Raw genomic sequence first — 16,132 nt, forward strand, 5'->3', positions numbered from 1 at the left:
TTTGATAAATTATAATTGCAATATTGAATAAAAACATTTGATATTATTTTATTTATAAGGAGAAAATAAGTAAAAAGAAACAAAGATTTATTATCTAACATTCTAAAACCTAGAAGTACTATATTAACGATGAAATAATTAGGAATAGTATAAAACAACGTATAAAAACTTTATATAGTTAGACAGGTTTCTTCAATTATTGTTTCGATTGATCAGTATGGATAGCTATAATTTAGACTGATGGGTAACAAAAGTAAGTAAAGGGGATTTTTATAACCATAAATGGCTCCAGAGTAGATAGTTTAAGATCAAATTTATCATCAGATTGTGCTGTGAATCCCTATAAAAAATTTTTCTGTTTCGTTAAGATGCATTTAGTGGATTGTTTCTATATAACATGAGTGTTGATGATAGCGAGTTCGAGTTTTTGTGCATGGTTACTCTTTTGCTTCATTGTTTGTTTTACTGATAATGGACATTTGGAAAATTTTATGTGATTTTCATTCATTAAAATGCTTGGAAACTTTCAAATTTTTGATTTTCAGGAATTTTTCTTTGATTTTGTCATTAAGTCTTTATTCCACAATAGACTCTCGGTAAAATAAATTTCCCAGTAGATCACCGAAGTCCAACATCTATGTCTGCGGTCAGTGTGTGGGTGGGTGACCACTTTGATCAGCCTGCGAAGGGAGTGAGAGTTCCAGGTACGGTCCTCGTCTAACTGCTCGACTTCGAAATGCAGATCGTTGGTCTACCAAAACGGGGAAGTCATTCTCTTCCAGGGTATCAAAATTGTAAGGGCATGTCTTCGGATCATTCTCAAGGATGTTTCTCAAGGATCGCAAATAAACCATTGTGGACGTTCCTATTACATTCCTATTACACAAACCCCTAACGAACAGGAAAAGAGGTAGACCCAGGCTGAGATGGCTAGATTTAGTTGAGACTGATTTCCTTACTCTAAAGGAGAAAAACTGGCGAACAAGTGTCAAAAGTAGAGAGAAGTGGATTCGAATTCAAAGGAAGGCACTGGCCCACCCTGGGCTGTCTAGCCAAATATGATGATGATGGACGTAAATTAAGAACTACTACTCCTAATTAAGTTTTTGCAGTGTCATCTTTTGAAAAATTTAAAACTAAAATCAGGCATATAGAGAAAAATATAACTGTTATATAAATTTTGCTAAAATTGTTTTTTTTACCTTAATCATTTTGTAGCCAAAACGTGTAGAAAATAGTTTAGTTTAGGACAGCCAGATAAGCAAATAGTTTTAGGTAAAGTTATTTGAAAAGTTTTTTCACCACAAGAAATAATTTAATAAGTAGCACTTAAACATTCTTTCACTACTTACAATAACGATAAAAATTACGTAACAATAAAATGAAATATTAAGTTGGTGAAAATTGTTTTCAGTGTAAAAATTTGCTGAAATTTTTAAAGGGAGATTCAATGTTTGAAAAACATATCCGATTCCATATGGGTGGTTGAAGCCAAATTTTATTTGGTACAGCTAAAGCATAAGAATATGGATAATTATATATATTTTCTTCAAATTAACTTCAAAGAAATTAATGTTTATTATGTTTTTAATGAGGAAAAACTTTAATAGTGTATTTTAAATAAATAATTTTTTGATTTTTGTTTTAATTTTTGTTTTTAAATGATTCATGAGCTAGGAGCTTATTTTGGATGTAAATTAAGTCAGGTATAGTTTAAAAAATTCTCCTAAAACCCAGTCTCAGAAACTTATTTTAGGGAAAAAAAGGGAACCGGAAGACACTTTTTTAACAACTTATTTTATAGATTTATAAGCGTGATTAATATTTTATGCAAATAAAATTTTAATTTTTTGCCTTTTTTTAAAATTTTTTTTTTCGTGTGTGAAGTACATTACTTCGTTCAACAGTACCAGTAACGCTGGTACTTATATTGTGAAATCGGTATAAAATAAAATTGAGTGAAATACATTTATTATTTTTAAAATTGTTGATGAGAACAAAATTTTCAGAAACTTACCCATTGATCAATATCTTGAAGTTTTACACTGCTCATTTCATCAGCTGATCCAACTGGAAGAAAGAAAGTATGTTGTCCAACACGGCTGAAAAATGTTTTTTCTGTCTCAGATGTTACACGACCAGCAAAAGCACTGAAAGAAAAGTTAAAACCTTAGAATAGTATAAATATAATAATTTTCTCATTGCTTCTTTTTACTTATTTATCCAGTTCTATTTTTAAGAGTGTAAATCCAGTAATACACGAGTAGTTGTTTTGAGTATCTGATTATGGATTTAAAAAAGGTGCTCCAATGTTGGCCTTTGAAATGTAATTACAGAGAACCATTATTGTCAACATGGATTTTTTTTAAAATAATTACATCTTCTTTGAACAGCAAGTTTATGTGCTTTTTTGCGAATTTTATCCAACCTTTTTTCCTTAAATGATGATTATTTATCCATTATTGTCTAGAAGTTTATCACTTTAAAGATTTTCAATTTTACAAGCTCGTTCAAAACACGCTAAAACAAGATAAAGAGATTAGATGTTGACAGTAATATATATATATATATATATATATATATATCGATTGTTAACAAGTAAAATCACTTCTCATTTATTACTTTTTATAATACCATACCTTCTCTATTCCTAAGTTAATTTTTTGTATATGCAATTGATTATTTTTCACATCCAGGTAAAAGTTCATTTTGTTAAGATTAACATATCAACATAATGTTCTAACATGCAAATGTTCTTACATGGAAATGCAATAATTATCCTTTTTATAAACAAAACGTTCTTTTATTTAAAAAAAAGCCACTTTTAAAGAATAAATAAAGATGAAGTAGAAGCCACAACTGAGTTAGCGAGAGGAAGAAGCAGTAGACTAGTAGGATAAAAAAAAGTTGTTTCTACATTCGTATTATAGTTATCTGCAGATTTATATAATATTTGTTTCATATTTTCGTAAGAAATATTAGTCTAAGATATGTAAGATTCCAAGCAAAAAATGTCGGAATCATATATATTGGAATAATTGCTGATTATAAACTATTGAATAAGTAAATTTTTTTCTGGGAATGCTGAAATACTACTCTCGAGTTGCGTTTTTTTTTAAAATTTTTGGAGACTTCAATATCAGGTACCACTTTATGCACCTTGTTGTTGATAAAATTTAAAATGTGAGTTGTTTTCAGATTGCATAACACAAGTATATTATTAAAAATTTTTATTTTTATTTTTAAAAAAAGATAATTCACCTACATTCCCTTATTTATAGTGTTTCATATAAGCTCTGATTAAATTTCAAGGAATAGTTGTTAGTTCTGCTTTAATGAATAAATAAATTTTAAAATATCTTTACAACGTCAGATGGCGCTATAAGCTCTGACGCAGTTATTAATGCAAAAACAACAGGGAGAAAGATACAGTCCTTAAAGTAGTTAAGAGTTAAGGCAATATAAAGAGCAGTTTAACGTACGATTTTGAATAAATATACTATTATTTACCAGGTTTTCTTTAATTTACTTATTAGTTAAATTATCGGTCTACTTTTTTAGATAGCCAAAGTGTCATATACAAACATTGTTTACTAAATATGTTACATCATCTAATAAGTTTTAAAAACGCAAAAATTTTGACTTTGATGCCAGATGCTAGTTAACGAATGAAGGAATTGTTTGAATAGAAAAATATATAATTAACCTTTAATTATTATCCGTAAGTATTCAGATATACATAGAACTTTAAAAAAATATTATTGCACTTGATTATAATATAGTATTATTATGCCTATTAAAGTTTATTACATAATGCTTGTCATAATAAAAATATTCAGAAGGAAATAATCTTAGCTGAAATCATGTAAATTATAAAATATTTTAAATGTTTGCTTAGAAAATATCTGATTTTAAAAAATATTTATCATATCATTTTGAAAGCGTCTGACAACACAAGATTGAACTCTTCTCTTTTTTTCCAAGTTTGAAGATTTAATGTATATATACATATATATATATATATATATACATATATATATATATATATAAACATATATATATATATATATATATATATATATATATATATATATATATATATATATATATATATATATATATATATATATATATATATATATATATATATATATATATATATATATATATATATATATATATATATATATAATATATGTAGGAAAATTTATTTATGACATTTCATAATCGCTATTACAATTTTTAACTTTTTGTTAATCGTAACAAAATAAAATTATGTATATTTCGTGAAATTTGCTTTCATTACTGAAACACCTTCTGTGAAAAATATTTTTTTTATGCGATGAGCAGGGTTTCTGATATACCAAGTAAGACATGAATTAGAATTCAACATTAGAAACTTAACATGTTCCAAGAGCAAGAAATTTAACATGTTAAATTTTAAACGTATTCTTTTTTTTTTTTTTTTGGTTTTTTACTGTTTCGGTATTCCATGCACAAAATATTGCACCTCAGCTATTTAATTAGATATTTTGTTTTATTCATGAATTTTTATCTAATTTCTGGTTCTTCTTTTAGAAACTTTGTGAAACTTAGCTGCTTAGAAAAAAAAATCTTGTGGTTAACCCTTTCTTAATATAAACCTTTTAAAGTTTAATTTTTGATGCAAGTGCAAACATTTAATTTAGCTGCTCTATATTGTATATACACATATAAATACATAAAATCGAGATTAAATTCGCTTGATAGAGAATGGTGCATGATCATTCGACATAAAGTTTAATGTTTCGTTGTGCATTATTCAGTAGCAGTAGAAACATAAAGCATTTACAGCTATTTACTGTGTTACTTTATACTCTGTTTTCGAGAAAACAGAATTTTAAACTTTCAATTTGCATAGTAAAAGAATAATGTCATCCCATTCCAAACACATTTTTACTTTAGTAACATGATAAGTAGGCACGAAAGTTCAAAACATTTGAATAATTTACCATTGCATTTTCTCCAAATTCTTAAAACGATCTTTTTGCCTTTTTTATTAAGTTATCCCTTTGAGACATTATGAAGAAAATAAAGATTGAATTTGATACCATTTACAAAAGATTTGGAACTTTTGTTGCTCAAAAATTTTAAAAAAATGAATTATAATTATTTTTCATTAATGTTTTAGACTTTCATTTGTTTAAATTAAAACATACTTATTATTTAAAATAAATATAATCCGCCACGAAAAATGTTTCACAATACATTTTAATTGTTAATGACGAAATCTGTCTTTGTAGCTAATTTAAAGTGCAAACACTTGCTTATTTATTTTGCTTATTATTAGTCAAATGATACTACTAAGTCTATTAAATACATAATAAAGAGATTTAAAAAATTATTATTGTTAAAATTTCAGATTTGCATACATTAAATATTTTGAATAAATATTTAAATATTTAATAATTGTATTAAAAGGTAATAATTATATTAAATGTTCGTTTTACCGTTATTTCATCACTGGTGATGAACTGTAATGGTTCACTGTAAAGGTATAGGGAAATATGGGAGGCTTGACCCTAATTTTACGAAACTATAATTCTATTTTTATAACGTCACAAAAATTATAAGTTGAGATTGCTTGATAGCTTATAACATTAGTCATTTTCGCACGTTATTATTTTTTACCTGAATTAGAAATGATACTTTTTTAAAGATTATTCCAGAGTGTAAAAGTATGTTCAAATCTGACTAATTGAGAATAGTTTAACAAGTTATAACTGGTGTGTAGCAACAATTAATTTTTTAAAGAAATGTGACGAGCAATAATTGTTTGCAAAGGAAAAAACTTCTAATATTTATTTGCAGATGAAAAACAAGTTTTAACTGAAATTTTCAAGTAAGTTAGTTCAGATCTGTTGTCCTGCCTGAAGGCAGTCTAATGATTAAATTTTTTATTTCGTTTTTGTCCTCATTATTTTAAAATTTTTTTTTGTGTGAGATTATCATCTCGATTTCGTTTGTTCATTGCGTAATCGTGTAAATTCGGTACATTCCAATTGGAATAGAATTTGCGGTTGTCTGCAGTAATCTTTCGTGTAAAATCATTTTTTGTAGTGTGTACCGTTGCTACATGTTAAAGTGAGTGACATTAAAATGGAGCAGCGGTTTACTGTCAGGTTTTGTTTCAGACTTACGTCAGAAAAAAGAAACTTTGAAAAAAAAACTCCAACAAGTCTACGGAGAAGATGTTTTGTCAAGAACCATGGTTTTTCGGTAGTTATAGGCGTTTTCAGATGGAATAAAGTTGTTGGAAAAGAAATCTTGCTACGAAAAAAACTTCAACAGCAAGAAGAAACGAAATGTTGATAGAATCCGAACTCGACTGACAATATAACTGGAGAACAGTTTAATTTTAAACGCAGCATCATTCATCATATTTTCAATAATAAATCAAATTTGAACCACGGAAAAAGAGCATGCCTGTGAGATAAAGAAACAAGAATAAATCTATCTCCCATAACGACAAATCGGCTTGCCACACTGCAATGTCAATAAATGTGTTTTTGGCCATTAAGCACATTCCTGTTGATCCTAAACCTCTTTTCTCACTTAAATCACGTCTTTCTGACGAAACACTTGAAACTATCTAAAAGATTGTAGCCGAACCAATAAAGGCTATTCCAGAATTTGAATTCCAGCATTGCAATGAAGAATGGAAGAACCATTTTCGACGCTGTATGGTTTTCAAGTGTATTATTTCGAGGGAGACAGAATTAAATTGTAATTCTTTTCAAATAAAAAATATTTAAAACATCAGTCTCATTACTTAATTTACACACCTTGTACGTTAATGGTACAGGGTACTGCAGAGAACGTTTATCATATGAGAATTTCTTAAATTTCACTAGCATATGACGAAAATAGCAAGAGATATTTTTTGATACCATGTTGCAGCTCTGTGTTCCTCGACTAATGTATGTTTAAATATGAAAATGGAGGGTAGGTCAAATCACTCTTCGTATCATTTTTATACTTCAGATGATTCCTCGGGTGAAAAAAAAACTGTCGAGATATTACTGCAAGTATACTTTAAGGAAGACGCTTTCATAATAAACTAACTCTTATTAGCATCTCCTTTACAATAAACCGTGCATCATAGGAACTAAAATTCATGATCGTCAAAAACAGTGGGGGACATTATATAATAGTTCTGGAATAGAGGTTGTATCAGCCTTCTTGAAGTGCAGTTTAATAAGTAAAACAACATTTCTGGTACCAAACGATAAAATAGACAAAATGGAACCAGTGTGTTTCAGCTATGAACTATCCAATAAAAACTTACAGATAATAACTACTATAAAAATGTTGACGTTACTGCACATTGAATGAATCGCAAAGATAATTTCAGTTTAATTTCATCCTATTTTACAATAAGTTTCTGTATTTGTCTCAAGCGGAATGCACTATTAAATATTCACATAAGTGGCAGTTCAACGTTTAAATCAAACTTGAAATGCATGATGTGAATTCAATAACTGTCAGTATCGAGAATGCGTTGGTTTATTTGGGATGTTGAGTATAAACATCTATAACATTCACCAGAGTTAAACTCAGCTCTGCGAAGAATCCATAAGTTTTAATTAATAATCCAGCAAAGCATTATTCTAATTAAAATTAATAAAAATTTTATTAGAAACTGACATCGACTAACAATCTATAAACATAGTTTTTTGTATTGTCCGCCCTTATTCTATATTTTAAGAATCCTTGTGAAAAGTAAATTAAAAATTATTAACATTAGGAAATGCAAATTAATGTGTAAGCTAAGGAAAACAGAAAAAATGTATTTCAAATCTACTGATGAAGGTAGAATTGAATATACCTTAACCTGTAAATACCTTTCTGGCAGTCAGGCTTTGATGCTTTCTGCTACACCTTTCTCATTAATGTTTTGTTAGATTTCGATACAATTCCTTTTTCCTCGCTTAAAAGTTTTATTTGTTTCCCTTGATATTTATGCTTTTTCGATTTAACTAAAACAGTAAGTCAGAAAGCATAGATTATATTAAGTGCGGTCATTACGAAGCACCATGTGTAATCTGTTACAGAGTTAATCTGAACACATGGCATCTCTTTAAATTCAAAACCTCCTTTCTCTTGTTTAATCATTCACCAGTCTGTCAAATCATCAGGTTTTCCATTACACAAAATTCTAACTCATCTCAATTAAATACTTGCTAATCAATTGCGTTAAATCGATATTATGATTGCAGACAACGGAAGAAAACATGCTGGTTTTCTTGTTAGTAGCTCTATTATAGGAATAAGAGGGATAGTCAAATTATTTAAAGACTGAGATGAACAGGAGTCATATTTTAAGGTGATGTAATGCAAAATTTAAAAAAAAATATGCAATAACTAGTTAAATAATGCCTTCCTTTACTATGCTACGAACAAAAACTATTTAAGCAATAATAAAATTATTTATTCATAACATGAAAGGCACAAAAATATTTTCAGTTGAAAAATAAACCTAAAATTTACTTTATAATAGAAATTTATTATAATGATCACTAAAAATTACATTTTAAGAAAATATACTCTTCGCGAACTAGACTATACACATTTCTCAGTGAATAACTCCTTCACTTTAATATATATATATATATATATATATATATATATATATATATATATATATATATATATATATATATATATATATATATATATATATATTATTACATATATATTATAAACATTTAAAACTATGTTTTTTTAGGGAAAAAAGTAAAGGTAAAGCAGCTGTTTAAGTGAAATGACAAATTTCTAAAAAATAGATTTATGTCTAAAAGTAGCTTCAGCTCTGAATAAAAATTTTACATAGTCAACAAAGATATTAAAACATCCAGAATAAAGAATTTATTCTTTCATCTCATTTCTTGCAAGTTTTATTATTAGGGAACATCAGACGTTTTTCCATTTTCTTGATTTTTTTTACAATGATCACAATTTTCTTCGTTCAATTATGCAAATACTTTTTCGGTGTTTCGTGTTTAAACCAAAGAAAAATCACCAGAGGCGGGATCTCATTTGCAAATTTTACAGAAGAAGTGTATAAAATCTTTAAACAGCTGGTTCGAAGAATTATCTCTAAGCTTTTTGAAAAGGTCGTCTACCATTGGGGCGTATTAAAACAATGTTTTCAGTACGTTTTTCTTAGGTTTCATAGCTTATGGCGGTATAGGAAAAATTTCTCAGGCTTCTCGCTGACTGAAACTAGTTTGAAATTGTTTAGTATGAAAACAAAGTCATTTAAGAAAATCCACGAGTCCGTAAAACTGAAGAGAAACGATCCATTTTTGTATTACTTGAGAATGTTATGCAGCTACTATGTAGATTTGTAATTAGTTTTAATACGAGTAAGGAATTTGAGCCAGATTCTTTTTTCAACTTTTAATGCTTTGTTACAAATAGATCTTTTGGGAGATGCTTCAAACAATGGTTAACTCAAATGAAACAATGCTACGGCTTTTATTTTATATATAATCTAACTTAAAATTTATGTTCATACTATGCATTTGAATAAATGATTTATTGCTTTTTCGAAGAAAACTTTTTAAAAAATGAAAGAAAGAACTAGTTTTTCTCCTAAGTGAATTTACTAAAAATAAAGTCATTTATTTTAAGAAAAAAAAATATCTGAGTCAATCCAAGTTTAGTTTATTCTTTAACAAAAGTAACAAAAAATTAAATAACATTCTCTGTTATAACTATACGTAACTAATAAATATTTAGTAAAGTTCCTTTTATTATTTATAAATTTATAGTAATTTATGTTATGCCATATATAATAATATTTGCAAATGAAACTCTTTTAGTGCACAGACAACCTTTAAAGATATATATATATATATATATATATATATATATATATATATCTTTAAAGGTTGTCTGTGCACTAAAAGAGTTTCATTTGCTTGTATATATATATATATATATATATATATATATATATATATATATATATATATATATATATATATATATATATATATATATATATATATATATATATATATATATATATATATATATATATATATATAAATATATATATATGTATATATATATATATACACTGATGTGCAAAACTTAAGCAACAAGTGGTTTTTCGGCCACAGCTCCCCAACAAAGTATAAGATAGCCATGAAATTGCAGTATAATATGCACGTAATTCAGTAGAAAGATTATTTGTATGCAAATTTTAGAAATAAAACGTCGTAGGTGATGTAAGTGTACGTAAACCTTGTGGGTCGGCGCGTGCAGATCAAAGCTGTGATAATAGGATGAAGAGCACCGTAGTTAAAGACATTCGCTGCAAGTGATTTGTTTTGTGAAACAAGTCTTCGAGAAATCATTTAGACTACTTTACTCGAGGAAGAATGATTGGGAAGCTTGAGGAGGGGCGTAGTGTGACCAGTGTCGCCGAAGAGCTCGGGATCAACAAAAGTGTTGTTTCTCGTGCTTGGAATGCCTTTAAAACTACTGGTACAGCTGTTCGGAAGGTTGGTGGTGGCCGTCCAAGGAAAACAACACCAAGAGATGACCGCTACATTGTCCTCCAGGCGAAAAGAAACCGTTCTCAGTCAGCGAGCGCCGTATCTCAGCAACTGTGCACAGCCACAGGGCGACAAGTATCAAGATTTACAGTGGCCAGACGCCTCCACAAAGGTGGCTTATTTGCTAGACGTCCTGAACGCTGTATACCTTTAACAGTTAGCCATCGGCGGCACCGTTTAGAGTGGTGCAGAGAACACGAAACCTGGACACCTCATCAATGGAGTCGCGTACTCTTCACAGATGAGAGTCGTTTTAGTGCTGCAAGCGATTCTCAACGTCAGTTGATCTGGAGAGAGGTTGGAACTCGATTTCATCCCAATAACATCGCGGAAAGAGATCGTTACGGTGGTCCTGAAGTTGTCGTCTGGGGTGGCATTATGTTGAACGGGCGGACTGAGCCTCAGATCTTCGACCGAGGTTCTGTAACTGGAGACCGCTACTGCAATGAGGTAATCCTACCCCATGTGCGTCTGTTCCGAGGGGCCATTAGACAAGACTTTATTTTTATGGATGACAATGCCCGGCCACACCGTACTGCTAATGTTCAAGGGCTACTGGAAAGTGAAGATATCACACGAATGGATTGGCCAGCTTACTCTCCAGATCTAAATCCCATAGAGCATTTGTGGGATGCATTAGAGAGACGTCTTGCGACACGACAGTATCCTCCTCGTAGCACCCATCAGCTGAAGGATGCTTTAAAGGAGGAACGGAGACGTTTACCCCAAGAACTCCTGGATAATTTGGTGCTTAGCATGGAGAGACGATGCCAAGCAACAATTACAGTAAGGGGAGGGCATTGTGACGGAGAAAAAGGTGTTTGTTTCTCCATCAGTAGCCGCACATTATTCGTATAGTGTAATATATGAATGTTCATTTGGGCCAATATTGAATGAATAAAACAATTAAGTTTCCAGGAAATAATGTACAAATCGTTGAATGTAAATTTTGGTTTTATTCATCATAATTTAAGATTTCGACAATGGCCACATCTTCATCAAAAATACGAAATCCCTTAAAGGAATGAAATCAGAAAAATACTCTCTATTGAGAGATCATGCAGCCAGAATACATTTTCTGACCGTTAGAAATTGAGACTGGGGAGGCCCCCAAAGGGATCTCAGCCTCACCAATTTTGAAATTAAAAGTGAATATATTTATTCTCAACGGACAGAGAAAGTATGGGTAGGAGATCCAAAATTGGCGATTAATCACAATATACCATAGCCAAAACAAAGCCAACTAGCATATCAATATGGGTTTAAAATAATACCTTGGCGATCACGAGTCGCCAACAAATTTATGTGAATTATTACAACTATGCAACCGAAACATTTAGCAGTTGGAAAATTAGAATAAAAAGTTATAAATAGATTTTTGCTTTCGATTATAGGCGACAATGAATTAATACGTCTGCCTAGTAATGAAATAAAAAAAGTATCCGTTACATTGATCTAGAAGAGAAGAAATTAATATTTTATGTTCGTTTTAAAAAGATTAAGTTTGTGATTTATGTAAAATATAATTCTACTAATAAAAAATCGGCTTAAGTAATGAAAGATATTTTAAAAGGATGGAAAATAAATAAGTAGTGCCAATTATGGCATCACAGGCATATCCCATACTAGGGAACATCTGCCAGTTGTACTTACGCATCTTCAGGCAATCATGTGTAACGCCACTATATGTCAAATAAAGCCTTTTTTTGTTCCATACCCTACTTTAAGTTTTATATTCATTTCTGCGCCATTATTCTTTTACCATCGTTTAGGTACAAAATAATGTACATCATATTCAAATTTTATGTCAATCGGATGATTTCTTGCAGAGTTATGACAAAAAACGCACTTGTTGCTTAAGGTTTGCACACCAGTGTATATATATACAGGGTGTCTCAGTTAAGCGTTTCAGAACTTCTAAGAGGGGTAGGGGGTATCCTGACGACTCGAAATCATATAGCAATGTGGGGTCGGAAATGCTTTCCTGAAGCGGTGACGTACACAGAAGCACCATAAAGAAAGGAGACCGTAAGTGAAAAATCGCTATAATAATACATTGAAAAAATTATATGGCCTCCTCGGTCACCCGACCTATCATGTTTTGACTTCTGGTGTCAAATGAAAACACTGGTTTATGACACCCCTGTTGATAATGCTGGTTGCAAGAATCGCAGTAGCTGCCTGCGAGATATGCCTGGAGTATTGCAGAATGTTCAAATGTCCATGCGCCGGAGATGTGAGGTGTACATTGTAGCCGGTGGCAGAAACTTCGAACACTTACTTTGGCCCATGTACCATATAATTTTTTCAATGTATTATTATAGCGATTTTTCACTTACGGTATCTTTTCTTTATGGTGCGTCTGTGTACGTCACCGCTTCAGGAAAGCATTTCCGACCCCACATTGCTATATGATTTCGAGTCGTCAGGATACCCCCTACCCCTCTTAGAAGTTCTGAAACGCTTAACTGCGACACCCTGTATATATATATATATATATATATTTCAAACCGTGATCTATTACGAGATTACTTATTTTTCAAAAAATGGATTTCTGATTTCTACTGTACACTTATCATAAGGTACGGTTCCCAATTGATCACTGAAGTCAAGCATCACGGGCAGCGATCAGTGAGCGAATGGGTGACCAATTTGATCAGTCTGCGAAGGAACCGAGAGAGGGGGCGCTATATCGGTTTTCGGTAAACTGTTCTGCCGCAAATTGCTCGACTTTTGTCACAGGTCATCTGGCTACCAAAGCGAGGGAGGAGATTTTGATCCTCGGTTGAGGATCAAAATTGTGAAGGATTTTTTAGACTAACAGTAAATAAAATAATAAAAAATGACAAATATTTACTAAAAGTTATTTTACGCGAAGAATTATCTTTGGATAAATGAATTCTATAATTGTGAGCAGGAAATTTTCAATTCACTTAAAAAGTTCTCAAGAATCCTGTTTATTCAGAGAAAGTGGGTTTTTGTGTCTGATTTCGTAACTTAAAAAATCGTCTGCACTCATTAATTACCATATTTGAGTTCACCCCTTGAACCATCAAGATTGATTCCGAGAACGTGAGGATCTAATTATTTGATTTTTGGACAGAAATACGCAAATAATTTCATCTGGTTTAGGTTTTTTCATTTCCCGTTTTCCTGATTTTTATAATGCTAACATGAATTTCAAATGACATCTACTTCTTAGAGGAACTTACTCTAACTTTGGAGGTCTATACGAATTTCGCATCCACCTCGCACCAACCTCAGTGCTGACGTAAAAAATCGTCAGTAGTAGACGAACCATGTGTTAGAGTCCCCTAGCCGTTAGGCTGACCGGGGCAGGTTTTCGTGGTTTTCCTCTTCATGTAACGCAAATGCTAGTTTATATCATCGAAAAGTCCTCTACGAAGCCAAATTTCTCCCATTACTTGAACCATGAGTTTCCTTGTCTTCTGGATTAGGTTCAAAATTACAAGGCTACGAAGTTGAACATTAGTGGTCGTTAACTCAAAATTGGATCAGCTGTTCATCGACGGTTATTAAATAAACTAAGATATTCATTAGTTTCATTTAAGTTGTAAAATAATAATGATTCGATTTGGTAACGTCGCCTTAATGTCAAAAGACAATGTTGAAATTAAGTATTCACGACAGTACAATATTTGCAATGTTTCCAGATAGTTGCGGAATAAAATTTCAACCAAAAGGAAGGGAAATTTCCAAAAGTGCGGTTTCAACATTTTCTGGATTCCTGAGATAATTTTTAATATTTTTTAAGACATGGTAAATAATGTTGTTGAAAGACTTACTCAAGTGGTTCCTTCAATTTGTAAACACTTGGCTGAATCAGCAATTGTAGAGCTGTTGGAGGTGGTTGAGATGAGACAGGAATGTATGGTTCTAAAACATCATCAATTATATATAGAAGTTGTGTTTTTCCTTCTGTGCCACGATATTCTTCGCTGCCAATGATTTTTGCGTTGTTTACGAAATATTCCTGTAAAAAAAGAGAATATTTTACAAATGCATAACTGATAGCAAAAAATTAGTGTTTAACAACTAGTAAATCATGCTTTCAAAACTGCCACCAAAGTTTCGAACGTAAAATGCAAATGCTACCTTATTTGTTTTTCTGTTTTTTTTAAATTTCTATTTTCTTTGAAACACTTTGAATATATCTTTGACTGTAACACTATGTAACAATTCAAAGATTTGAATTCAGTGCTTTAACGATAACTCTTTTTTCTTCCAAAATGCAAACGAATTATGGATTTCAAACAAATGTAGGATAACTCAGGATTGTGAAATTGGGAAGTAATCCTGCCATAATTTGCTTACAGTTTTTTTTGTTTTTCAAAAAGAGTTTTAACGTTTGAAACTTCATGTTTTTTATGAGTTTATCCAGATTCCCATTTGCTATATTTTAAACTAACAATGGAGGGTAAGCAGAATTTCTCTCTTGGTATAGGGTGCTTATAAATTTTTGTTTTGTGAATTTTCACAAATTGCTCATACATGTACATCATAAATGAAATTATAAGACACCTAGTGCATTATGAAAATCGTTTTTGTAACATATACTTAAATAAAATAATAATTAAAATCTTTTAAAATAATTATGAATTTTTTATTAAGGGTTTCCCATAAACGCCTTTCAATCCTCTCTATTTCCAAATTTTTGAGAGCTATAGTTGTACTGCCTCGCCATAGTAAAATAGTTTTGAACTTCTCAATGAAACTGCATAAAGGGTCATTTAACGTCAGAATTTAGATGTAACAAATTTATGTAGAGTAGGGCTGCACAGTCTTTTTGTATGAAGGGCCACTTGCACAGAAGGTAGATTAACGAAGGGCCACAATCACATAAGTCATGTTAGCAGCAAATATAATTTTTTTTCTATAAACATTAATGCTCTAAGCACTAAACATTTTTATTAGTAAACTTAAAAACATAGTTGAAGAAAATTAAACACTTCTAATTATTTAAATTTATTTAAACCTAAATTTTTTTTAAAATTTTTTTCTCTCCATTTTTTACAATAATTAATTTATCGTTTTATAGAGCAATATAAATTTGAATTAAATATTTTACTTAAAGAAAATTTATAATGTTTAAAGTAAAAACAAATTAAAAGAATTTTTTATTGCTTTCAGAAGTTCCCGATGGCGTTCATCAACAGTCGACGAGCCGCATGTGGCCCGCGGGCCATAGGTTGGGCATCCCTAATATAGAGCATAAAAACTAATTAGAAAATCGTAAATACTAATTCGTTTACGTTTTGTAACAAAACAGTATAAAAATAATGCTTCACTTCATCCTGATTTAGTTAGTTCCTTCCCTTATATCGAATACAAGATCGAAACGCTAATTACTGATTTCCCCCCTAGGTGGCGCTGCTTAGGGCAGGTTTTGGCTCGGATCGGTAAGAGAAAAGGAATCTTTTTCTCCGGTCTACTGCTTTAGCCTTAGAGTGAAAAGAAGCTACCCTCCCTGAATTACACTACTCTTGTTTCCATAGCAGCTGACT

The 16,132-nt window shown here is 30.6% G+C and overlaps 1 protein-coding gene across 1 annotated transcript in view; it reads right to left on the reverse strand.

The window, feature by feature from the left end:
- The window catches only part of Fas1 (fasciclin 1 Fas1 domain-containing), a 276,999-nt gene that overhangs the window by 55,709 nt on the left and 205,158 nt on the right, over nt 1-16,132 (reverse strand). Inside the window, exons 4-5 of the mRNA XM_016057640.4 lie at nt 14,414-14,601; nt 2,018-2,150 (exon numbers count right to left, since the gene is read on the reverse strand). Coding sequence (XP_015913126.1) covers nt 2,018-2,150; nt 14,414-14,601 — 321 coding nt within the window. The remainder of the gene's footprint in view (nt 1-2,017; nt 2,151-14,413; nt 14,602-16,132) is intronic.

The sequence above is a fragment of the Parasteatoda tepidariorum genome, chromosome 11 (assembly GCF_982258835.1).
Source record: "Parasteatoda tepidariorum strain Cologne lab strain chromosome 11, Ptep-v5.0, whole genome shotgun sequence".
Lineage (NCBI taxonomy): Eukaryota > Metazoa > Arthropoda > Arachnida > Araneae > Theridiidae > Parasteatoda > Parasteatoda tepidariorum.